The sequence below is a fragment of the Copadichromis virginalis genome, linkage group LG23 (genome assembly GCF_057382275.1).
Source record: "Copadichromis virginalis isolate Kocher_CV1m ecotype Utaka linkage group LG23, C_Virginalis_male_GT1.1, whole genome shotgun sequence".
NCBI lineage: Eukaryota > Metazoa > Chordata > Actinopteri > Cichliformes > Cichlidae > Copadichromis > Copadichromis virginalis.
Window position 1 is genome coordinate 21503147 of NC_140639.1, and position 25802 is coordinate 21528948.

The following is a 25802-nucleotide window of genomic DNA, read 5'->3' on the forward strand; positions in this document are numbered from 1 at the left end:
AATTGTGCTCTCATTGTGTGAGGCGGCCTCTTCTTCTTCTCCTCCTCTAAGCTAGGCACTTTATCTTTACACACTGCGCTGCTCGCTGGGCTTTGTGGAGCACGCAGCTTCCATTCAGCAGACTGAATTGTGCAGGTCAGAGGTCGCCCACTGGGGATGAGATGGAGGGGGAGAGGCCTGATGCAGATCAATACTACACTCTGCTGAGGAGCTCGGTGTATTGTTACTGCAGCTGTTTGAGTGCATCCAGTAGAGTCAGTTATTAAAGAACGGTGGGATCATTGTTCTGATAGAGGAAGGTCACAGGTTTGATTCCCATCCTAGGTACTAATCTAGCTGGGTGTTTAGTCAATAGACATGGCTGAAGGAGCATTTCCAGCTGTGGAAAGTGAAATTACTACAATTTGACAGCTTTTAAAAAATGACCAATTATGAAAGAATACAGCTGTCAAAAAGTAAAATAAAACACTTAATGAAAATAGTGTAATTTCCTTAAACACATCAAAGATATACATTAAACATCACCCATGGCATCAATTAATTCAAAATGTGACATTTGAAATGCTTTAATTTGCTTCATGACTAACTTTAAATGACATCCTCCACAGTGGCATTCTGAAGGTGTTAAACAGAAATAAAGTTTAGGAAAATGAAAACTGGGCAATAAAAAAACAACAAATAAAGCAATTAAGTAAATAAAAATAAATGAATCGTGTATTAAAAAATAATAAAGATATGTAACTAAATCTTTCTTACTCTTAAGAAATACTGAATAAATATAAGAATATATACATAAAAACTGAGGCAGAAGGGAAAGTAAATAAAAACAAGAATCATAAATTAAATAAAAAAATATACGTATTGTTCATTTAATTTTAGATTTTGATCTACTGATATAATGGCCAAGTATCGGTAATGGATAAATATTGGCTTTGTTGACTGATAGCTGTGTACCTATCATCGTCCTCTAAAATCAGTAGTGGTTTGGTTTGTTACTCCAGTTGTTTTGCCGGGTTATTCAAAAAGCGAGCCAACTTGGAACTGACCAGTTACTACAGGACTATTTGTTACTGCATCAGTATTGGCCTGGTTTACTTACATCTGTCAGCAAACATGATGAGTTTTACCAGTGATTTTATCTGCTTGTTGCACATCAACTTTAAGAGCTGAACTCTGATCTTTAGCATGAATTTGTTAGGTTTGTGCACCCACCATCCACCCCGACCTCCTCCTGCAGACTCACATGCTCATAAATTCATGTAATTTAGCCAGTAGGAAAACTAAATTACTGCACCTGCTCAGAGTTTTAGTTGCTAATGACAAGACGATAACTGTGATGAATAACCAAAAAAATAAAGAGCACAAAGATGAGATTTGGCCGTTTTTGACTATCATGAACTCTGATTTCTGACTGTGAGCTCCGCTAGGTGATGCAGAGATGCAGGGCAGGTTAGAGGAAAAGCAGTTTGGCCTTTCTCAGCTGGAGATTCGTGACTTTTATTCTTCCTAAAATCTATCCAGAACAAATGTTTAATCAACTTCTCTTCATTCCCCATAAAATCCAACCTTCCCTCTCATCCTTCTGTGATCCAGCAGCTGTCTTTACTCACGGACAAATAGCTTCATGACAGCGGGGATTTGCGCTGGCATGCAACCTAACTGCAGACACAATAAAGCTGCTTCTGGTAGCTTCTCTTCTTCTTTTTCTACTTCTACTTCTTCTTCTTCTTCTTCTTCTTCTTTTTCTTCTTCATTGTGTCACGTCTGTAGGTCAAAGCATATCAGATTATCCAATCAGGTCAAAGTTCTGACTGATACACATCAAATTTCTGCAGATTTAAAAAACTGTGACCTGGGGCTTCTTCACGCAACGGTTTCTTTGAATTCCCATCGTAAAAGATCATTTTAGATCCACTATTAAGGTAAAAAGGTCAGAGGGATCCGCTCTGAAGCAGGACTTAAGTAACACTGGGATTAACCCTGAGTTATGAATGAATTTTCAGTTTAGTGGAATCACCTGCTTTGAAATTTCCTGGAAGCCGTTCTCCTCAAAAATTTCACCACAGTCTTTGAGCTGGTTTGGGTTATTGGTAGAAATCTTCAAAGCTTTAAAGGCCTGTGGGTTTTTAAGATGTATGAGATGTGGGATATGTTAAATGATGAACATTTTGGGAATGTTTCCAGCTGTAGCAACAGGCAGTTTGATTTGGGGAAGCATGCTTGAGACACTACATGTAGATGGCTGAGCTTTAGCAAGCAATATAACCTGATGAAAAATTACCCAAAATGTTAACATCAGCCCACCTCCCTTTGAGCCATAAACCCAGGCTGATTTGTGCTGTAAAGTCAGAGCGAAGAGAAGGAGACAGTGAATGCAGGCGGGTCCTCCTGCATGCTCGGGTCTCATAGGGTGTAATTTTTCCTCTGTTTAAAGCTTCATGGCAAAGTTTGTGAAACGCTTTGCTTCGTTTTGCTCGATTACAAGCCAAGCAGGCCTTCTAAACTAAACTCAAGTCAGGGAGTGGTTTATGGCGGGGGGGGGGGGGGGGGGGGGGGGTTCTAACGTGTCATCGAGCTGTGGACGTCTGGGTCCTGTAATTTTCTGCTCTGCATTGTAATTCCCCCTCTGTGTGTTCAAGACACTGATCAGAGGCAAAGTTGTTGGAGTTTGTGTGAATCCAAACTTCCTGACCTGCAGCGTTTGCACTGAGTGTGTGTGGCTCCTGAAGCAGTGGGAAAGTGTTAATCAGGATTAGAAAGTCAGCTCCCTGCAGCTTTGTCTCCTTTTCTTGACTCCTTTCTCCCACAAGCTTCTGTTTAACACAGAAAGGAAGGACCAAAGGAGAGTTTGAAGTGTCTAAAGAGAGTTTGTGTGAGGAGTGTCAAGAGTAAGAAAACAGAGGTCACACGATGGTGGTGAGTGGAACAATCTGACTGGGTCATTCTTTTTCTGTAGCATCAGTTTATACATAAAAGTTTACATTAGAGGTTCTCTGTTTAATACAGAGCTGAACACATATAACCACTCACGCTGGATAAAATTTGTGGTGATTAAACAAGACGGGGACCTCCAGGCTCAAAAGGAAAAAACTGTGGTTCCTCTAACCAACACTAGAGGCTCCAAAGGTGAGTCACTCCACCACAGACTTCCATGGTAAAATGTTCATAAGTAGAAATATTCAGGCTTAAAATTTGTATAATTAGAAGCTCCTACTTGCCTGCTTCACTTCCAAGTTACTAAACTGGACCCCTGGAACACAATTAGCAAGTCTAGTACTAGCTACCCAGCCCTTTTGAAGTTGGCCAATCAGAAAAATTTGACTTTTTAGTGAGCCTAAATTAAGCAACCTTACAGAGATTGGAGCTAAAATAGTTTGTTTTTTGAAAAAAGATTCATCAAAACTAAATTTTGAAAAATATCTATGCCAGGTGATGGATTTACTCTGCTAATTAAGCTAGCTAGCATTAGCTGCTAACTTAGCACTGCACCCACTTGTCCAAACATGGGCACTTCTGGCTGAACTGACCTGATATGGCAAAAATTCTAATATTATGACTCCAAAATGAGTCCAAAAACTGATGTGTGGCATCACAGTTTTTTATATACAGTCTGTGATCGTAGCAGTTGTTGCTTTGCTTCTTGCAGCTGTTTCTAGGTGACCTTCTTGTCCAAACATGGTCATTTCTGGTCCCAACAACCAACATGTTAAAGACCAGAAGTCCAGGCTTCAAAATGGATGTTTGCAAACGAATGGGTGATGTCACAGTTACTCCGTCCATCTTTCATATACAGACTACGATGTGACCATGAGCCCTGGTGTCTATGCTAAGGCATTTTCTTGTATTAGATCAGACTTCTGATTTCTTCTGATTTCCAGTTGTAGTCAGAAATGTAACCCAAATCTTCTTCTGCCCTGTCTGCGCCTGCTGGAGGGCATTCATTGGAGACAAGCAGCTCCTGGCTCATCTTTATAGGCCTGATGAAGTCAGCCAGGGGCCTGCTCTCCATCACACGCAGCAGCACAATGTCAAACAAATAAAATCGGTTCAGAGAGTGGAGCCGGGGGAGTGGCTGGGTCAAAAAATAGAGACAACACTGCTTCAGCAGATTGTGTCAGACGTGCGGCAGAGCGTTTATCAACACGGGAGGTGGACGGGTGCTGACACCACAGGACGGAGGCTCCATCTATTCTGGTAGATCGAGCCGGAGGTCCGGGGCCTCCTTGGAGAGCGGTGTGAAGACAGAGAAGACGTCTTCTGCTTCCACCTGCGAGACATTCATCATCACAGGCGCATCACTCAAAAGATTCCCCCGTGCTGCCTCCCTCTCATTGTTCACCAACATCTGTACCTGCAGAGGCCTCCGCCTCATTAAGACGCCAGCACAACAACCTTACAGAGCTAATGTGCGCTCAGGTGTTATTCATAGCTCAGGTTTGTTCCCCTCTCACCCTCCACACTCATTTTCGGAGAGGAACTAGGTCTTTGTTTAATTTATAGATGGCCCATTGGAGTCATTTCCCTCTCAGCTGCTCCACCAGTCCGGGGTGAGGCATAATCCCAGGCGCCCCCCTAGCGAGGGTGCCGGCGGGGTAATATGGATGTTAGCTGGGGAGCATGGTGACAGCCCCAGAAGCGACAATTTAATTCATTGTATTTTAATTATCGCTCTCATTCAGCAGCTCCGAGGCCTCTCTGTGGCTCCTCTCGACAGCAGGCCTTTATCACCAGCCCGTTGCACCACATAATAAACTTTTGCTTTCAGGTAATTACTTAATCTGGACAAACCTGTGTGTTAAGCAGTGCTATTAAGCGAGGGGGTGATAAATCAGGCGCGCAGTGGAGGTGGCTGATTACTCGACGGTGCAATCAGTCTTTGAACCCTCGCCGTCTTTTAAGTACCTAAATTACACAAACAGCATGCTAACAACGTGCTGCTTGTAGGACGGCCCCGTCAGCCCCCGCCGCCTGCTTCATTTGGTTAATGCCTGCCGCCGCGCCCTCACCTTCAGCCCGTTGATGCATGGAGGTTATTAGCACATGGCCTGAGCCCAGCTGTCCGAGGCTGATAAGTAACTCTGTCCCTCGTGGCCTCCATGCTCCACACAGTCCTGCATGGAGGGACTGGTGGTGGTCTGCCTGAGGTTGAATACACTGATACGCAGCAGGGTGACCACAGGATATGCCAAAAACTTCTTAAAACTCTATTTTTTGAGTTAAATTTAGTTATCAAAGAGAAAAAACAAATTATTTAACAGACAAAAGTATGTGGGCATCAGTGAAAATATGAGGAAACCAACCCCAAACCATCCCTCAATGTCATTATTTTACATTAATTGGCTAATCATGACTGATTTATGGTCAGAAGCAGTGAATGACCTGCGAGACCCCCATGTTGAGAGTTCTTCAGGACTGCTACAAGAAGATAATCGCTGCAAAAATCAAAACGTTTGTTTTCTGGTCCGGTTCAGTCAGAACAGCATTTTGTTTTCATGGCAGCAGCGAAAAGCTAACTTTGAGGTCAAAACCAATTCCTTCTTCTATGTGAAGTCCTTTACTAGCTCTGTGGTCGGCATGAAGCTGGACACTCTGGTGACAGTGGCAGAGAAAAGGACATTAAAGAAACTGCTGGACATTATGAACAATGCTGGGCATCCTCTGCACACGGCCATAAACAATCAGAAGAGTCTGTTCAGTGACAGGTTGCTTCTCCCCAAGACAAGAACTAACAGACTTAAAAACTCCTTTGTCCCACACGCCATCAAACTGTTTAACTCCTCTCTGGAGGGGAGAGGGAGGGGAAACAGGAGGACAAAGGAGGGGGGAACAACTAAGCTGTAGTGCCTCTTCACCTCACTGTACAATACCTTGTGCAATACTTTTTGTAAATAGTCAACAGTGCAATAGACTCAATACTTGAAATGTGCAATTCACTTGTATTTTTATTTTTTATTCCTATTTATTCTATTTATCCCCTTTGTATATTTTATTTATATATGTCTCTGTATTTATATATGTGTGTGTGTGTGTGTGTGTGTGTGTGTGTGTGTGTGTGTGTGTGTGTGTGTGTGTGTGTGTGTGTATATATATATATATATAACAGTTCTGTAACTGTAACTTCGGTCGTTGCTGTGCTTTTTTTGGAAGTCAAATTTCCCAGAGGAACCCACCCGAGGGATTAATAAAGTTCTATCTTATCTTATCTTATCTTACTGTTGTTGAAGATTCACAGATTGATTGGATCAATGCAGCATCAATTTTTTATTCCAGTTTGAGAAATTTCCCCAGTGAAACATAAAGTGAGAGGGCATCAGAGATGGTGTTGAAATACATTGGAAACAGACAGACATGTTTGAAGGCCTGACTCATTCCCTCTGTGGTAAACTGCTTGTATCTTGCAAAAATACTAATACATTTCTGCTCCTGTAGAGCAGGACTTGCTTATCGTCAAGCTTCTGTAAAGTTGCAAAGTGATGTTTACACTGAATGTCATTTTTATGGCTGCAGTTTGGGTTCATTTGTCCAGGTTTTGAGATTTTTGCCTAAGTCTGTCATGTCTATAGTCATTCCAACACAATGGAGGTGACGGTGATGGAAAGTCCCAAACCACCCCCAACTACCACAACCATCAGCTTTGTTCATGAGGACTATGTGTCTGGTAGACAGTAACTCCAGTTTCACTATTTCTCTAAACATGTGTTGTTTCCATTGAGCTGGGATGGAGGCAGAAACCTCAGAGTTGGATTTTATTTAGCATTTGAGGTAATTGTAATTTTTGTGGCGTTTCTAGTGATTTTTTGTCTCAGTGGAGCTTCAAAAAGTCACTGACTGGATTAACAGGTGTTTTGATTTCCTGTTCCCATAGACTTCCAATATTAAAATGTCCCTTTATGGCAGAAATAAGCATGCTTACAGGCTATTTTATGTCTGTAAACATTGCATTAGCATGTCTACATACAACTGTGTAGGGGGGTGAACTATTTCTAATCTTTATCTGTTTAATTGTTTTCTGACCTAAAGTTTAAAATATTAGGGCCGTGGCTTCTTTGACAGGTGAATGGCGACACAAGCAGGTACCAACTTCAGCTAAGTTAACTCACTAAACTGGATGTCTGGCCTATTTTTTAATGGTTTATAGAACTTGGTAACAAATAGAATCACATCATCAACATGTAGGGATGGTTTATGCTTAATCCAGTCTTTAATCTGGCCCTTTGGATAGACTCATGTATCTAAACTTTATTAAACCTAAATTTATGCATAAGTAAGGGCTAAGCTGACTCTCCCTTAGCTAACTGGTGTTAATGAACTGTTTGAACTGTTGCAAATGGCCTGGTAAAGTTACTGGTCCATGCTGTTGTCCAAATACAGCAACTAAGGGTTCTAAAAAAGCAAGGTGGTGATGGCCAAAAAGCAAAGTCAAGGATTTACAAAAAGCTATATCCTCCTATATAGCTATATCATATTCATCCTACATCTTTATGTAAAGCCCATTTAAAGTGGAGATGTGTTATGTGATCGTTGCCGAAATGAGTCAGTTGACGTTAATTCCCACCAATTTCAATTAGACATGCTGCCAGTCAAAGCAGTATGAATTCAATACAATTTTGACCAGCCAGAAACTCTTGTGAAGTCAGAATACTTTAGACAGAATGCTGAGTGAATCATTCCTACAGCACTGGTGATGGTCACGCACTACTTAAGGCTGCACTTAATGGACCTTTGTGTCATGGCGATGAGACGTCAGACTTGGTGGACTGTTCTACAACAAAATATTTCTTCATTTAAGCAAAGGCAGGGATCACCTGGGTGGGGGATGACTCAGAGGGGTGGGGCTGTGCGATCTGCAGGGTGAGAGAGAGAGTGTAAGTGAGAGGTAGTGAATGGATCGCAAATCGGGGGGTCAGAAAGTTTGGTCTTAGCCACGGGGGTTCCAGAACTGGGAGGGACGAGTCCATACTACAGTCCAGGATACTGGGGAGTTTGGTGGAGAATGGGCAGGTGGTTACAGTTTGGGAGAAGTGTTGTTGAGTTCAGCTGGCAGGCTAGAAATGACCACTAGTAGGTGAACCTCAATACCACAGAAGAGGTTAAGATAATTTGGCGATGACCTGACACACATGCCACCCTTAAATATTCCATGTCATTACAGACATTACAGCATACCAATGTAAATATTATCTTCCATGAAGAGATGCAGTGCAGGTGTGAGGGAAAGCATCCAACTTCCAGACTCCACCCTGAGGCAGACCCTTCCTCTCCAGAGGAAGTGAGGAAAAAAAAAACAGTTTCCACACAAAACAAAAAGAAACAGAAATACCCTGGTCATGACATATTTGATGACATTTCAAAACAGGCCACATGTTTTAAACTTCTACGAAATACATGTCCTGACTTTACTGTTGGCTGCAGAAAGAGCATGTTTAAGCCAAAAAAGGATCGGATTCAGAAAATTAAGACTTTGACAAAAATGCAAATATGAACATCTGCAACTGTACAACTGAGCAAACTCTCCTGCAGAGGCTCTGAAATTGCTGCTCAGAGGACCTTGAAGTAAATTGTGGTGTTAACTGAAACTGGTTATATGCACATATTCTCTCTGCACGGTCATCACCAGCCCTCCTCGCAGTTTTGCGACTAAATTTAGCTCGTGCTTCACTCTAACAGCAGAAAGCCGCGTTTCTGCTGTGTGTGTGCTGAACGGAGGCTGACTATGAAAAACTGTAGCCAGCCCTCTGCGGCGCTTCACCAGCCGCTAAAACAAATGTTACCAAGCAAAGACTAATAGATGGCTAGAGCCCGAGCGGGGGCGCGGCAGCATTGCCTTACGCTGCGTACGCCCAGGGGGGATCGGGGCCCGGTGAATCAGGTAAACGCGCCTCTTGAACTCTCACGAGCACTCGCCTTTTGTTCTTCCTGTGGCGGCAGAACAATGGGGCTGTCTCGGTGATGGAATAAGCCTGCATGGTCAATCCCCGGCCTGGACTCCCAGGCCCAGGCCCGGAGAGGAAACCTCAGTGTGGATGGCTGAAAAGCTGACAGAGCGACCGGCTGAATTACTTCCTCCAAGTCCAATGTTTCCAAGGTGGAAGAGGAGAAATCTATGCTAGAAACTCTTCTAGAAACAAGTCATTACCTCTTGATTTAAGTCAATTTAGCTTTGACTCAGCTCGGAGTGCATAAAACCTTTCAAGCACATTTATTAAATCTCAGCCAGTTTAGTTTTGCATGTCTTCAAACACTTGGCAAAGTTTTACCTGGTTCTAAGTAAAGATTAATTTTCCCTTTTTTGTGCTGCTGTAAACAAAACCTGCTGTTTTCAAAGGATATTTATGAGTGTGATGCTCAGTTTACTCTATGCAGCCAACTTTCTTACAACCATCTTTTTTCAACTTTGATCATTTTGCGTCTTTATATTTTTTTCTTATCTCCTGCACTTTCCTTCCCATTCTTCCTACTTTCTTTCATTCTTCCTCTTTTGTTTAATCTCCTCTCTCTCTTTACTTTTTCTAGTCTTAAACTGCATTGGGGCTTTTATTTGTCTTCCACGGTTGCTTACAGTGGTGTAGAATTAAAAAGACCTCGTCCCCTGACCGTGCTGTTTTGGTGACCCAGATTTAGCTGCTCTTTGTCTCACCCCCATCCTCCCCTGTCCTCCTCCTGCCCCCCCTCGCTGACCCCCTCTTACAATTCACCCTCCGACTGTTATGAATGGGGCATTAACTCGAGCTGCTCTTTCAATCAATGGGGCCCTTTAGTGCTCTCTCGCATGCACACCGAGCTGCTGTACTCGTGCAGTCAGTCAGAGGGTAATTATACCGGAGCGAGCCAAATTACAGCCAGGGATGTCTGGGACAGTCGGAGAGGGCGGTCACAGAAAGCAGGGAGACGAGGAGGGAGAGAAATAGAAAAGAAAAAGAATGAAGATGAGAAAGGCAAAGCAGAAGTCCACAGAAAAATTGGAGAAATTTCTCTCTGAATTGTGACAGAAATACATTTATATAAAGAAATAACAGTACAGATAGAGACGGGGAAGGAAAGGTGTCGACACAGAGATGGCTATAGAGGTGTAGGACTTATAGAGAGAGACAGAAATAGAGAAAGAGAGCAGAGAGGAAGGGAGAGCTATAGAGGCAGATAGGAGAAATACAGAAATAGAGACATAAACAAAAATAAACAAGTTTACAGGTAACATAAAGACAAGAAAATTAAATACAGTAATGACTAAGGTGACAAGAAAAGGCAACAACGTGACAGACTGACACATGAACAGATAATACAGATTGTAATAGAAAGAATCATTGAAAGAATGAAAACACAGTGAGAGAAATAAAAATACAATCAACAAATAGAGACAAATGCAGGGAGAAATGTGGGTACCGGAGATAGGAAAAGACAGCATAGCAATGAAAACATTATCTGAGGTTACAGCATAAGGGAGGAAAATGCAGGACACACAGAGACAAATAAAGATTAAAATAGGAATAGAGAGAGAAAAAATGATAACAGAGGAAGATATATAAATGTTTCAAAATAAATGTTTAGGCAGATGTTAGGATTTATGTGAGGAGCTGACTATAGAAACAAGTAAGAGTTTAAGGCATTTACAGATAGGAAGGCTGGGATATATAAAGGCATAGCCGGTGGTATTGAGAGCTATGCAGAGCCATCGAGGTAGATAACAAGTGACAGAAAAGAAAGAATTAAAAGAGAAATTAGGTCAAGAAATAAAAATGGATTCAAATGTTACAAGTCAGAATAGAGATAAATGGCACTGTCAGCAGGATGGATGTAATAGAAATAAACACTAATGTGCATATATATATATATATATATATATATATATATATATATATATATATATATATATGTAGGAGAAGATGGTTACCACAGAAAAGTGTGTGTGTGTGTGTGTGTGTGTGTGTGTGTGTGTGTGTGTGTGTGTGTGTGTGTGTGTGTAAAAGTCAAAGAAACAAAAGATGCAGTTATAGGAATTAATGTGATTAAGTAAAGAGGAAAGACATGACAGAGCAGGACTGATGGGAACATGTAAAACAATAAAGAACAGAGATCATCATGAGAGAGGGAGAAAGCTGTGGAGTTAATAACAGAAGTGGACATAAAAAGACAAATAATACAGATGAAACAGACAAATTTGTCAGAGAGACTGATATCACAGAGATGGGTGGAGTGATTCACGCCTCCATTTTTAGAACTGACTTTTGAAAAGTCAAATCAAATCCTCTGATTAATATACTGTACATCCGAGGATTGGGATAGTTATTTATCTCTTTTTTGTGTGGGATAGAAATAGAAAAGTAGAGATGGGGTTAGGGAGAGGTGGCGACGTAGCTGTGGAGATGCATAACAGGAAGGAGATAAACAAATGAACAGAGACATAACAGAAAACATAGCCAGGAAAATTTAACTTCAGCCGGATGGATAGAAGAAGAAAGAAGAGAGATGAGACGAGTTTCACAGAGAGAACAGATTAGAAATAGAGACAGAAATGGAGCTAAAAGAGATTAGAAGGGACATAAAGAATATAAAATTAATATATCATCAAACTGGCAATATGAACAGAGATAATGGAAGGATAAAATGATGTTAATTAAAGACTAAATAGAGATAAATACAGGAAGAGGGGTGTCCCTAAATAACAACGATCTAATGAGACATTAGATAATATAACAGAGATAGGAGAAGATGATTACCACAGGAATGGAAGTCTGAGTTATGTTGACAGGAGGTAGACAAATAAAAACAAAGGATCAAAAAAAGAAGAGTTTATAATGTTGTGAACGGAGATAAAAATGACAAGAAAAGAGATAACCTGTGATTGAAAAACTGATACAGAGGAATTGTAGAGATACAAGGACATAAAAGAAGACCAAATGAAAAAGAAGAAAATGAAATAAATAAACATGGAGATATATTTGGATATAGAGATGGCTGAAAATAGCTGTAGAGTCAAGATATAGAGCGAGTTAAACAGTGACATAAATAAAAACAGCAGATGGAAGTAAATTTAGGCAGAAGGATGATTAAAGAAGTTGATTCGTGGCTGTGGTGGCTGCAAATGGTAACAGAAAATAGAAACAGAAATTCAAAACAGACATAAGACTTAAAAACATAAATACAGATAACATTTGTGGAAGGATTTCAGTGTTTTTGAAGAGCTCCAGAGGTCCTTTAAATAGAGATCAGTAGAAATCAATAAAGGTATCAATAAAGCATGAACAAAGACACTGACAGTTTCCTCTCCGCTCCACCACGTGCTGCCGGGGATCGGTCTATTTACTGGTGTAACCTCTCTGCAGCACTTCGCTGCTCGTCCTCTTCACAGCTGCTGCCGTCTGACTTTTGAATGTCACGTTTGGAGCCTTTAATTAATGTGAAGCACTCCAATAAAAACACGCGACCGCGGGGCTTTTTCCACGACAAACAGCGAGGAAGAGGAAGGGGCGGCTTCGCCCTTAACACGAGTCAGTCATGACTGGAACTCACAGGAACAGATACAAGCGTCTTCACTGCTAACCACAGATCAGTTTCACCCATTTAAAGACTTTTTTTTTTTTTTGAAATCCAACTTGAAACCAATCAATAAAAAACTAATAACCATCAGAACTTTTTCAGAAGAGGAGGAAAAGTAGGACTCTCCCACCTGTGGTTCATTAGATTTGGCTTGTTTGTTGAGGTCTGCTTCATCTTCATCATCACATGAAATATTAGGTAAACACAGGTGTTACTGACCACATTATCAAACTGCTCTTAAATCCCACAGAAACATCTTTAACACTGTAAGTAAAACCTGTTTGTCTCTTTCATGCCACACTGAAGCAGAACTTTGTTCCTGACGTTTCTTCATCTTCTCTTGTGTATATCATAAAGACCTCGGTCTTGTTTGGTCACACTCTCTCTTTGTTAATAAAAGGTAGGAACAGTCAGTGCCTCGCCATGTTGGAGTTTCACATAATGCTGTTTCATTTCTTTTCACTTCAAAATGCCCATTTAGTGTCTACGCCTCCATGTGCACCACAGATACGGGTCCTAGACCTCCAAAGTCTGTGTTAGGGGGTTGGTGGGACAGCAGTGGTATGTGTTGGATTGTAGCTCCTGGTTGGGCTTAGAAACTAAGATGTCTTTATTAAATTTGTGTTCAGTATAGGTTTAGGCAATATAAATGACTTTCGGCATGGAAAACTACTAGTTTGATTTAGGAAGAAGTCTTGGTTTGAGTAATTAAGGATGGGAATTGATAAGATAAAGATAAAATACGGTTCCATTATTGATATCAATTATCGATTTGATTCCTCATTTAATTGGAAAACATTTTTCCGTCCATTACTGTCTCCTACTCCAGAAATATGATACCATTTTTAAGTTTTAAAAATGTTAAAATATTCAAGTTTGCTTGTTCTGTTTATAAGAGCTTATATGACCTTGCCCCGCACACACTGGGTGAGTTCATCACGTTTAAATCCAATATCAGTAGAAGAGTAACCACAGCCTCTAATGCACTGTCAATTCTAATAAAAAAAACAAAGTAAAGCTTATTTACGATAACCACGTTAGGACAACTTATTCATTGCAAGCACACAGGACTAAGAATAAGTTGCTTTTTCTGAGTGAGCAACACTAATTGTTTACCCACTGACAAACATTTCAATTTCTACTAAATTAAAAAAAGATTTGTGGTAACTTATTATTTTTAATTTTGCTTACATACGAATTGAATGCAACTAAATCACTTTATGTTTTATCATCCTTGAACTTGAGAGATTTCTAGTGCAACACTTAATATAAACACTGTATGTGAGTGTGATTCACAAAAAAATAATAAAAAAAAACTCTGGTTACAGAGTTCAAATCAGAAAATTGCTGCTTTCGATTCATTTCTCTTCACTGCCATTTGTGTCTCTTTGCTTTTTGGTCTCTTGATTGAACAAAGAGGCATCACCTCAGATTTTTTATAGTTGTGGTGGACTTTATTTTGCTGTTTTTTGTCGTATCAGAGACTAAACCAGCTCTCCACTGAGTTTTGAAGCCAGCATTTGATTAAACTCTCTGTGTTTATAATGTCTCAGCTCAGCTGACGGTTTATACTGGTACATGCTGTCATTTTTGTGGCATTTGCATTTATTAATACCAGATGTGTTTGTCAACGTCAGGAAGCAGGGTTTAGTCTTCCGTGATGACTACAACAGAGTAGAATGAAAGAGAAACACTTTCTTGTTTTTTTCTGCGCTGTTTCATCGTAATGAGACACTGCTGAACTAAAAGCTGCTCTTCAAGAACCCTGGGACTCGATTAAGGGAATAAATAAAAGTTATTTGCCAGAAAACCATATTCCAAAGTTTAATGTTGCTCCTTTGATTCAGAGTTTCAGTTGCATGAAGCCATATCACAGTCCTTCTCACCATATAACCAGAGTTCACACTCGCCTAAATAAACTGAACTGAGTTTATTTAACAAACGGGTCAGTTGCGAAAGCACCAAAACAACCCATTTAGCGTCCCCCTCGTGCTCTGATGAGTGACAGCGATGACCCAAGCACTTCATTCAGAGACATTTCCACACTGAAAAAGTGAAAGCAGTCACTCGTTCCAACTGTCGGCGACAGGAAACCGGCTCCCTCCTCAGCAGAACCTCTGAATCGCGTCTTCCTCCAAAGCAAACACGGCCCAAACGATGGTGTGACAAGGCTGAGCTGGTCGCCTGAAGGAATCCAGCCCCCCGTCCCTGCGGGCCCCCTGCGGGCCCCCCGCGGCTGGCCCAAAATGAAGTAAAGTGGGCTATTTCTGCAGGCGTTCAGGGACCGGGGCTGTCCGTCACGCTGTCAGGGGCAGAGTGAGAGGAATGGACCTGGAATGCTGACTCACTCAGGTCTGAGGCCCCTAGAGGCCCCAGGAGGCCACGTTATCCCTTCCCGCCGCTCGGTGGAGAGCAGATAATGATCCGTGGCCCTGACCCCGCCGCTCCCAAATCCCAGGTCACCCTGAGAGATTCCCGCAAGAGCGCCCGCAAGAGCGCCCGCGCGCGCGCGTGTGTGTGTCACACAGGAAGAATTTTAATGCAATCCAGAGATCAGCTGGCTCACCTCCTCCTCCTCGCTCTCTGTCTTCTTCGTCTCTGATCAGGCAGCCCGGAGTCGAGACACACCAGGATGCAATTAGCAGGACGTGAAAACTGCAGCGAGGACGAGCGAGGAGACGATGAGAGAACCATGTAGAGAGAGAGTCAGGCAATGCCCTCGTGGAGCTTTTCCAGATTAAAAACCTGAGAAAAATGTTAACAAGAAACATAACTCCATAAAGCTGAGCGAGCCACCCCCCAAAAGGCTCTGTTTATGTGGTGGTAAAATAAAGACACGACATCTTCTGTGGTTTCGTGTTATCGCAACAGCTAATTAGTTCTGATGTTTTGGGTAAACTTCCCAGATCCGAGAAGAACCCATGAAAGGAAAACAGCGCCTTAATGACAAATAAAAAGGGCCATTAAAAGGATGCTCAGAGCTTGTAAAAACAAACGGCTGGGTAAATGAGAAGCAGGAATGCACCTTTATTAAACACAACCTGGGCTTTGTCTTCATGCTTATCTGACACAAACAGTTTTTATCTAATGTAAGAGGAATCTGAGTTTACAGGAAAAAGTTAGATGCGTTTGGAAATTCTGCTTGTATTAAAACAAAACGACATCTGTTGCTACAGTTATTAGCTTAGCGTTGCATAAAGGCTGGAAATGTGGAACCATTAGCATGGCTCTGCTAGAATGCAACAAAACACCAATCAGCAGCTGGTTTGTAACTTATCTTTTGTGGGCAAAGTCAACATTTTGTGACTTTCTGTGACATCAAAATTAGATTTTCTGTTAGCTAGTCATTGTTTGTAGCTTAGCTACAATTGTGGATAGCTTTAGAGATTTTAGCTAATGCCTTTCTTTGTTCTTTCACAGCCAAAGCTTGCTACAAAATCACTTTGTCAGCTCAGGCTGTCTTGCTTACTAACAGTTTCAAATCTCTCCTGAATCATTTAGCTTTGGTGTTGTTTCAGCATTCACTTCTCAATTTTTTGAACCTCAAGCATGCAGCACGGCCAGATTGAAGACACCAGTCTATTGTCATTTTAATGATAAACCAGTGGAATGATACAGAGGTCCTTAGATTATACAAAGGGAGATGTTGCAAGAGCTTGAGAAACAGGTTTTGTCTTAATGGCAACTACTGTCATTCAGGTTGGTTTCTCGTACTGGACCATGAAACATGATCAGGGAAACTGCAGGAGTACAACATTTATTGTATTGCAGTTTGAAGTGAGATGTGTGGGTTGGATTTGTGGCTGAGATGAGGATGTTTCATCACTTTGTGTTGATGAACAATTTAGCATGTTCACTCAGGTGTCTTCCCATATGGACAGCTGAATGTTGTTTCCTTTCCCTGGATGATAGCAGGTATTCATCCATCATGTACTATAGAATCAAGGGCCCCAAAGCTTTAATTGCCTTATGGGAAATGTAGGCTCCAGCGTTTTTGGAGCTTGACTCATGCCTCGGATGAAAAAAAAGTCCAGATACTCTGGTCTTTGTTGTTTTAAGTTTTTGGAATTACACCTCAGTAATTTATCCCAACACTGAGCCGACAAACACAGATCAGGAACCATGCATCCGGCTCTTCAATCCCAGAAACAGAAAGCACAGTCACACAATTTCCTCCTCCAGTAATTATGTCCGGAAAAACAACCAATAATCAGTCAGACACATGCACTTGTGTTTACACCCGACACAGGGGGAGTGTGTGGACTCTGTGTTGAGTCAGTTAAGGGCTTTAGCTGTGTTTTATGAGCCTGTTTGGAGCTCCAGAGGAGACTCAGGCTGTTTGGATGGAAAGAGCGTGAGTAGAAGAAAGCATTTTCCCGGCGCTGTCAGTCCCAGTTTGAGTCGGGGCTGCAGCTTCCCTCCACACAGTCCATCATCCCGTCTAGTTCAAAGACCGTCTAGCTGCAGGTCTTTGTCAAAAGCCCAGTTGGATATCTTTTATGTTCAAGATGTAGGGTTTCTTAGGACAACTTTGATTATTTATTTATTCCACTTCTCTTGTGTGATAGTGCCAATATTTTACACGAAAGTGCTCAGCTTGCTCTGAAATTCATGTTGCTTTATTGTAGCCCTTTTGCCTTTGAAATTTCTCTCTTCTTTTTTTGAAGTCTCCTCTCTCCCTCTCTGCCTTCCTCGGCTAACTCTCTTCTTCTTCTTCTTCTTTGCCTCTCTGTTGTTGCAGCCCCCCACCACATCTTCCCAACCTTCCACACGCCGATCCCGATTGACATGCGCCATCACGAGGGGCGATACCACTACGAGCCTCACGCACTCCACGCCATGCACAGGTAAGTGACCGCCTTCTTCTTCTTCTTTCTGGGTAATTATCTCCAAAGAGGCTTCTTCACTAAACTGGCTTCAAGTCATCAGATCTTCTTGATGCAAATAGTTATTTCATATTCAGTTACTCCAGAACAGTACAGAGGTTGTTTTTTTCTCTTTTTTTTTTTTTTAACTCTGGAGGATTTGCTGTGATAGCACGCTAGCTGATGAGAGCTGAACGTTTGCCAAGTTCAGTATCAAAAGCAGATGACAACATGCTGACTTCCAAAGTGAATAATCAATGCTAGTTCCTAAATTTCCCCTCTACAGCCCTTGTTTCCGATACAGTTTGATTATGTGGGCAAGCTTTGCTCTTCTGGCTCCAGCCGTCTGGGGATGAAACACTCTGATGCTTGAGAAGTCTGAAGTTCAGCTGCTCGGATCCAAACTGGTAAAAATCTCACTGAGAAGAGAGGAAAATATTCTCCTTTAATAGCTGAGGTGCCACTAAGCAAGGCATTTTACCAGCAGGACGAAGATTTCCAGCTTTAACTGAGGTTCCCTGTTTTCAGTGGTGTTGAAAGTATTAAAGTTTTACTACACTGGAAGTTTTTGTCCTCAGTTTGATACAAGATTTACGGACTTCTTATGTAAATGCAAAGCTCTTTAAAGATTGATGTTTTCCTTTTAAGAAATAAGTTATATCAGATCAGGTCTACCAGTGAAAAATAAGAATAAACATGCCCACAGTGTCTGAGTGGAGTTACATTTATGGCTACTACTAGCTATATTTATTTCCCTTTCTGTTTCTGACTAAGTGAAAAGTTAAATAAAATTTAAGTTGGATGGTGTCAATCTGCAGCTCGCTCCATTAGCAGCGATCGGCAGGGCCGGATCCATCACTGATGACATAATACACCCCACCTCCGCCCAGCACCTCTTTATATTCATTAATGGCTTGTTGTGGAGCTAATCTGTGTGGTGCAGGCCGTGTTGCCCCCGAGCTAGCACCGTAATTAAACTCCTGGAGTATAGAGGTCACAAAACAGGCTTCAGTGCTGGTGGTGAGTCCGACTTCTGGGTTGCAGTGAGGTTCAGTCGCAGATGAAATCCCATTTATTTTCTCTAGGGAAATTCACTTTGTTGAGAAAACACAGTGTCGGTTTTGTTCTTGCTTTTATTTAAAAGTCAAACCAGAATTTTTCCTCTGAATTCTCCAAAACCTATAACCGTGCAGCAGACTGAATGAGACTTTGGTTTCACTTCATTTCACAGTTTGAAAGACTCTGAAAATGTGTCTGGTTTAAAGTTGGTTCTCAAAACAGCGGTTAGGAAAGTCACTCCTTACGTTTTCAACTTTTATGGAGAGCTTTTGATCAAAATACATGAGTTTCATCAGCAGCTGGAGTCATTTGCAAGGTCAGGAATGAACTTCACAACAGCTTTGCAAACTCAATCTGCTGATGAGGTCCATTTAACACAATTTAAAACTCCAAAAAGACTTCTAAAGAAACTTTACAATAAAGCCATTATCCCACAGGAACTGGAGCCACGAATTCTATCGGAATCTTAAACCTCCCAGCTATTTGGGAAAAGTCATTGAGATGTCAGGTTAACCCCAATGGGGAACAGAACTCTTTCAAGTGGTGAAGTCGACCATCATCCATGTCCAAACCGCCTTTGACTCAACATATTTTATATGTAGATACATACTTCACTGATCTAGGTTTTAGCGTTGTTTCTGTTTCTGATTTTTATTAGATTTTCCTCTAAAAGGATGATGGGTCCACTAGAGGGTTGGACCATGTGGCTAACATGTTCCATTGATTGTCTGTCCGTAGATGCCTTGGTCTCTTGGGGTGGTTGAGGTCTGTTGAAGTGATATCTGATTAGGATGCTTCTAGGTGAGGGATTTTGGGTATGTCCTCCTGGGCAGACCCGGGACATGCTGGAGAGATTATATCTCTTGCCTGGCTTGGGGATGGGAGAGGGAGGTCTGGGCTTCTCTGCTTAGACTGCTATCCCTGTATCTTGACCCAGATAAGTGTATTTTTATTTGTTAAAATTAAATTCACTTTTATTTATTTAACATCAATTCACAACAACAGTCATTTCCAGGTACTCTAGTATCTAGTATAGTAAGGTAGAGAGAAAACCCCACTGATCATAAGATCATCTGTAAGCAACACTATGATGATTCACTCTTATTGGTAATTACTTTAATTGCAGGATTTGAAGTTTAACTCGGGACCCGCCCACTACCCTTTAGATGAAGTATATGAGTCTGGTGATGGCTACTTCATAACATTAACTGTCAAGATAATATGTAAACGGCATTAAGGTTAATTAAGGGTCTGGTGATAGATGGCAATATCTGAGATTAGTGACATTCAGGTGGTTCTGCAGGTTTTTTCCCCATTATTGCATTAAATTTCATAATTATTGGAAGATTTATGTTTGATTTAATCCATCACTATAATTTCATGTTGGTCTCTTCAAATGAATTTGTATGTAAGGAGCAGCTACACTGGCAATCCCAATTAAAACAAGAGAGAAACCAGGAGGAGGGTATTTGTTTTATTGACTTTAAACTAGAGCAGAGACATTATACACAGTCAATGGGACAATCTTGAAACACTAAAGATGGTTTTCCTACCCCTGCCCCCAAAGAGCTAGTAAAAAAGCCAAAATGGGAAACCAATCCTGACACATTAGAGGTTTATACTTGTTTCAGAAGTAGCTGTAATGTGTTTTCTGTTTTATAGGTGTGTGTTTTCTTTATTGTATTTAGTTTTAATTATTGGATTTTGAATCATTTTAAATTTCACTGATCTGCATGAAACATGCTAAAGAAACAGAGTTTGATTAATGATTACTTGACTGGTTTGTGCTGCCTCTTGAAGACTGGAGTATTCCTGCTGTGTCCCAAATTAGAATAAGGACAAATGTCTTCTCCCAAAAAAATACATCGTTAGCAGGAGTGAAGGCCTGCTAGTGTTAGAAAACCTGTAGTGAAATAATAAAACTTAAAGTATTTTAACAAAAACAACAAACAGAAACTGCACGTCTTAATTGTAAACTTTTAAGAAAGTGAGCTATATAAAATCAGGCAGGGGGCTGCCGCATTCGTGGCACACTTTGAACAACGAGGAGACTTCAGAGTTACTTTATCACCGAAGAAAAACTGGCGGCGGGACAAAAAAAGTCAATAGAATCCTCCAAATAGTACTCTTACATTTAAATTCACAGATTTGATGGTGATGCATACTTCGCGCCTGGCGGAAGCAGGGCTATTCATCACGCCGGCTGGGAGAAGGGAGGGAGGGGGTAGGGAGGGGATGGCTGTCCGCGGACTCGGCCACCTTGATTAATGTGATTTGATCTTGACAGTGGACCCCTAATTCATCAAGACCTTGATCTAGCTGTCGCTCCCCCCTGCCTGTGCCAAATTCACCTAATTACAGGAACATTGCGCAGCAAATTAAGTGCGGTGTCATTTGTCGCCTGCCGCGGCACTTTATTACACACTCGTGGCAGCGTGTCAGAGGTCCCCTCCTTGATTGTCTAACATGACATCTTGCCGCCGTCCCCTTTATCATTGTTTGCATATACCGTAATGAGAGGGCTGGTTATTTTGTCAGGCCTGTCATAAAAAGCAGCCGAGGGAAAGCTTCTTCTTTTTTTCCCTCCACCGGATGCACAGGACGCTTTTTCTTCCCTCGCTGTTGCCGGCAGATGACAGTAAGGCAAGAAGGTTGCAGATGAGGAACACTTCCTCCTCCGTGATGGTGTCTCTGCGGACGGAGCGAGTCTGCAAACAGCATCATGTATAAGGCAGGGATCAGATCTACATATTGAAACTTTTGGTGGAACGAAGTAACTTTTTTGAGAAGACATTTTTAGTTCTGTAGATGGGGCAATGAAGGACACTTTCCTCCTGCTCTACAGTTTACCTGCTTGTGCGGCACTTTGACACAGTCCACATTACAAAGTGATTCACAGGGGCAAGAAAATAAAACTTAAGAAAGATATAACAAAAGACTAAAACTCAAGCAAAATCAGGAAAGTCTTTACCCTAGAAGTTGCTTTTAAGATCAACTTTCCTTTAACTTTAAAGTAAGTTTTTTACACTACCAATCTGAGTTCCTGGAGATCGTTCCAGACGTTAGGGTCCTGTTATTTTTCTGCTGGTTGCTTGACTCAAACTACAAACCTCTCAGAGATGTAGCTAGAAAACATGCCATTTAAGGCATTAGAAATAATTAACATCTTGCCATTTCCAGACCATCCAGGCTAAAGATGGGAAGTTTTTCCAGTTTAAATGAAGAAAATCTCCACTTTATGGACATGCATCAGTATGTATGAGACTGGACAGATGGAAAGCCTTCTTCAGGGGAGCCAAAGTAGAATAAGGGGAAATTGATCTCAGACAACATGGAAAAAAAGATCAGAATTCTTGTTCCAAGACATTTGTTAATAGATTTTTTCTGCAGCAATGGAGAGTAATGAAAGTTGTAAAATTGTCTTCAGCAGTAACTCAAATTACTTGAAAGCACAACATATATAAAGAAAATAAATGTGGCCCAGAAACAGACTCCTGTGGCACACCACAACTAACAGATACCTAAGAGACACAGTTTCACAGCTATATAACAAAAATGAATACAATGTTCATGTTAAAACGGTACCTCTGTCCATACAATTTTTCAGCTCAGAAAAAAGCTTCTCAAAGTTTTTTTTTTTCAATTTCAATTTAAAGCTAGGCTTACATCTGCTTGTTAACATTGATTTCTATTATTTATTTGTCATTGCCTCACATGTCAAATGGAAAACACAGTTTTAATATTTAATAGAAAGACATCCAGAAAAATGTTATTTAACAATAAACACAACTTCTACACATCAGTGTGTAGACTCAATTTCTAAACTTATCCATACTTCATTAAAATTTGGTTTTTAGAAACGCTCATAAATAAAATAAATCTCCTCAAAGCTTTAAAGAGAAAACAAACTGAGGATGAAATGATGAATTGACTTCTGAAGCAGGCCGTGATTTGCAGCCCCATCTTCTGTTTGTTTGTATCTAGGTCATTTCTTTTACCTCATGAGGCGTTTGGGGGTTTCAGGTTGGCGATGGTGGAGGAGGTGGAGGGGGCATTGTTGCCTGTTAAGTTTGAGAGGTCTGCTTCACGCAGCAGACTCATAAACCTACAGTGGAAGTTTATTCAGTGGCGCGCTGCTGCACGGCGTGATTTATCTAAATCAGAGAGCTCGCCGGGCCCGACACCAGAGACGAGAGTCACTGTCACACTGTAATTCATCTCTGGTGTCATCCATGTATATGTGCACGCACACACTCACAAATAAAACAAAAATAAACAGAAGGATGCAGAAGAGTCCATATAGCTCAGATGCATCTTTTACTGCACAGGAGTTTTTGAGGATCAAAAGACAAGATATGAAGATATGCTGTTCATGTGGAGGTTTAACTGTGAAAAATTAAGCAGAAATGAGTCATAATAGCATTAGAGATCAACTCAGTGAAACTGATGTTTCAGAGTCTGTCTGCCAGTCTGTTACCTCCAGTTTAAAAGCTTTGTAAAACACAGGAGCAATCACGGCTCGGCTGTTTTTTATTGTCTAACTTCATGATCCATCAGCAGCACTAACAACTTGGGAACCAGACGAATCCAAGAGCTTATGTGCAGAATGCCTCTGGCCCTCCTCCTGTTCAAACCAGGCCAATCACAGCCGTTTATCTAATATAGAGTAGGCCTAAAAAACAACCTAGATGGCTGCTGCTGATATGGCCTTTTGAATCTGCCGTTATCCGGTAAAAGAACTGGTTGGCAGATTTCCTCTAAGAGAGCATTTAAATGGACCTGAAGTCTTTGTTGATAAGAAAAACATGCTGGTTGCACTGTGTCCCACATCCTGCTATACTTCTGTTCTTTAGCTAGGTAAAGATTAATGTGTATAATAATGCATAATAGTGCACTGTAAGCTAAAAACAGAGCAGAGGGGGTGATAATCAGAGAAAACATTCAGAATTTCAAGTTTAAAGTCATTAATTTGTGCTAAAATTAAAATTAGATTATTTTTTACATAGAAAGCATTAGATTTGCAAAAACAGTCTCAGAAATCATCAGACATAAAAGTCAAATTTATGAACTTTGCCAGGTTAAAATGACACTGTAGTGTATTTTGCCTGCAGTTAATGGCCTGATTGCTTCTACTGTAAAATTTAACATTTTAATATCTGTGAGCACTAACTTACCTTTAAAGCCAGTTTCAAGTGGCCATTAGAGGAACTGCACTTCTTTGCGGCGCTGCATTTTTCAGTTGAAGAAGTTGCCGCTTCATTGCATGCAGTGATGTAAAAACTTTTGAGAGTTCAGAAATGTGTGTTGTACATTTAAGTTGAATTAGATCAGATTTGAATGCTTGCAGATAGAAAAGCAGCTGTAAAAGAAGTAACAGTAGATGAAAAAAGTCTCCCGATGCATAAAACAAATTGCGCTCAGTATAATTTGAAGAACTGAGATGTATACCATAAGATTACATTTTTTTCTCACGAGACAGAAGACAGGGATCCTCTTTGTAACCACCACCTATTTCCGCCTCTCCCGGGCGGCTCCTTCCTGTCTCAGCCTGCTGCATGGCGCCAAACCAGGACACGCTTCGAAGGTGGAGCATTGTGCTCAACCTGCAGCCTGCTGGCACCTTCTGAACATCTGAATATTACATGACTAGCTCTTAGTGTTCTTAAACAAAGCTTTCAGGTTAGATTTAAAGAGAGAAATATTTATATTCTCATCTGATTCAGACTGTGATTGTTGGAGGAGCTTGTTATCATGGTAAACAACCCAACTTAGGCTGGATTCAAAGACAGACAGGCCTCAGGCTGTTACATGACGAGAGTGTTAATATTTCAAACAGACCGAGGGGCTGATTATGTTTTTGGGTGGAAAATCAGATCTTTATCGTGTGCATGGGGAGACAGAAAAACATTGCCTCAGTCGTGATGCAATCCAAACGCTCTGGCTGTGAGGCAGTCAAGTCTTTGTTGGATGGACGGACAAGGGAGAGAGTGTATTTTTAATGAAGCAGCCATGTGAGAGATAGAAAAGATTTGGTGAACGTTAAGCAGAGGTCGTCGCACAGATGTGGAGATGACTGACTGAAACATCAGCTGTGGGTTCAGATTCAAACCACTTGAATGAATAATGATAAGAACTTTTTCATTTTGATTAAATGTTCAGTAGTTTTATTGACATTTCTAACTTTGAAATTGGTCAAAACCCCGAAAGGTCTTTTGAGTCTGTGGTTAATAAGAAATAAAAGAATTCTTTTCATCTAGCTGAGAAACTTTCCTCCTTCACGAGAGGTTTTTGCTGACACCGATGATTGACTTTGGCAGCGACTCTTTGAAATTCCGCTGTCGTGGTGAAACATGAGATCAGCACATTTTAGTTCAATTAATACTTGATGATAGAACTTTTATTTTCTCTTCCTGCATCATGTTCTCCATTAACCATTGGCTTTCAGGATAAAATTTCTATTTTTTAAAACACATGCTATGGTTTAATCAAAAAGTGCACCTTCAAACTATGAACTCTCTCTTTCTCTTGAATTACTCATTGATTTTTACCACTTTGACAAAGCCCCTCTGGACTTCCAAGCACTTTGGAAACCTGCTGTATTTTATTTTATAGATATGTTTAATACTATCACTGAGGACATAGCCAAGATAGACCAGGGACAGCCACACCTAGCATAGAAAAAAGCCTGGCAACTCAACACAATGAAGCCCGTTACAGAGCTATACATGTACTGACAGAACTGGAAGTGCATCCAGTGAGTACTGTTTTCTGATTGTTCGAGGAAGTTCTGCTTCAACAAATCCATACAACTTTTGCTCCAACTTATACAAAATGCTCCAGAACCAGTGGAATTCTAATGAGCCCAAACCTGAGTCACAATCCAAAGACGAAGTGAAGAATAAAGTGAAATCAAGCCAAAAGCCAGTCCTAAAACTATGAAGTTCAAAACTAAATCTGCAGTCAAGTCCTAAACCAAATACAAAGTCAAAAATAAAATTATAAGATAACCAACTCCAAAATGAGTCTAAAACCCAACTCTAAACTGGAGCAAAACCAGGCTAAAAGTATGTGAGGACCAAAGACACGTCAAGAAACTAGTTTAAAACAGCTGAAAATCCAGCTGTTTTAGCCAAACCCAGCAAAAATCTCCAAAGCCAAGTCCCAAATGGCCCAAAGGTGAGCTGAAAAACCTAAAATAAAAGTCCGTATGTAATCCAAAACCATGTGCAAAGAGGTTCGAAATGAAGTGCAACGCCATGTTAGAAATCATATAAAAAGGAAGAATAAAATAAGATAAACAAATTAGTCCAACACCTGATCTAAAGCCAAGTTCAAACCACAGTG

The 25802-nt window shown here is 40.9% G+C and overlaps 1 protein-coding gene across 1 annotated transcript in view; it reads left to right on the top strand.

Annotated features, from left to right (window-relative positions):
• The window catches only part of LOC146680791 (transcription activator GLI2.L-like), a 93918-nt gene that overhangs the window by 36197 nt on the left and 31919 nt on the right, over positions 1 to 25802 (top strand). The window contains exon 3 of the mRNA XM_085448923.1: positions 17276 to 17381. Within this exon, the coding sequence (XP_085305049.1) occupies positions 17276 to 17381 (106 nt within the window). The remainder of the gene's footprint in view (positions 1 to 17275; positions 17382 to 25802) is intronic.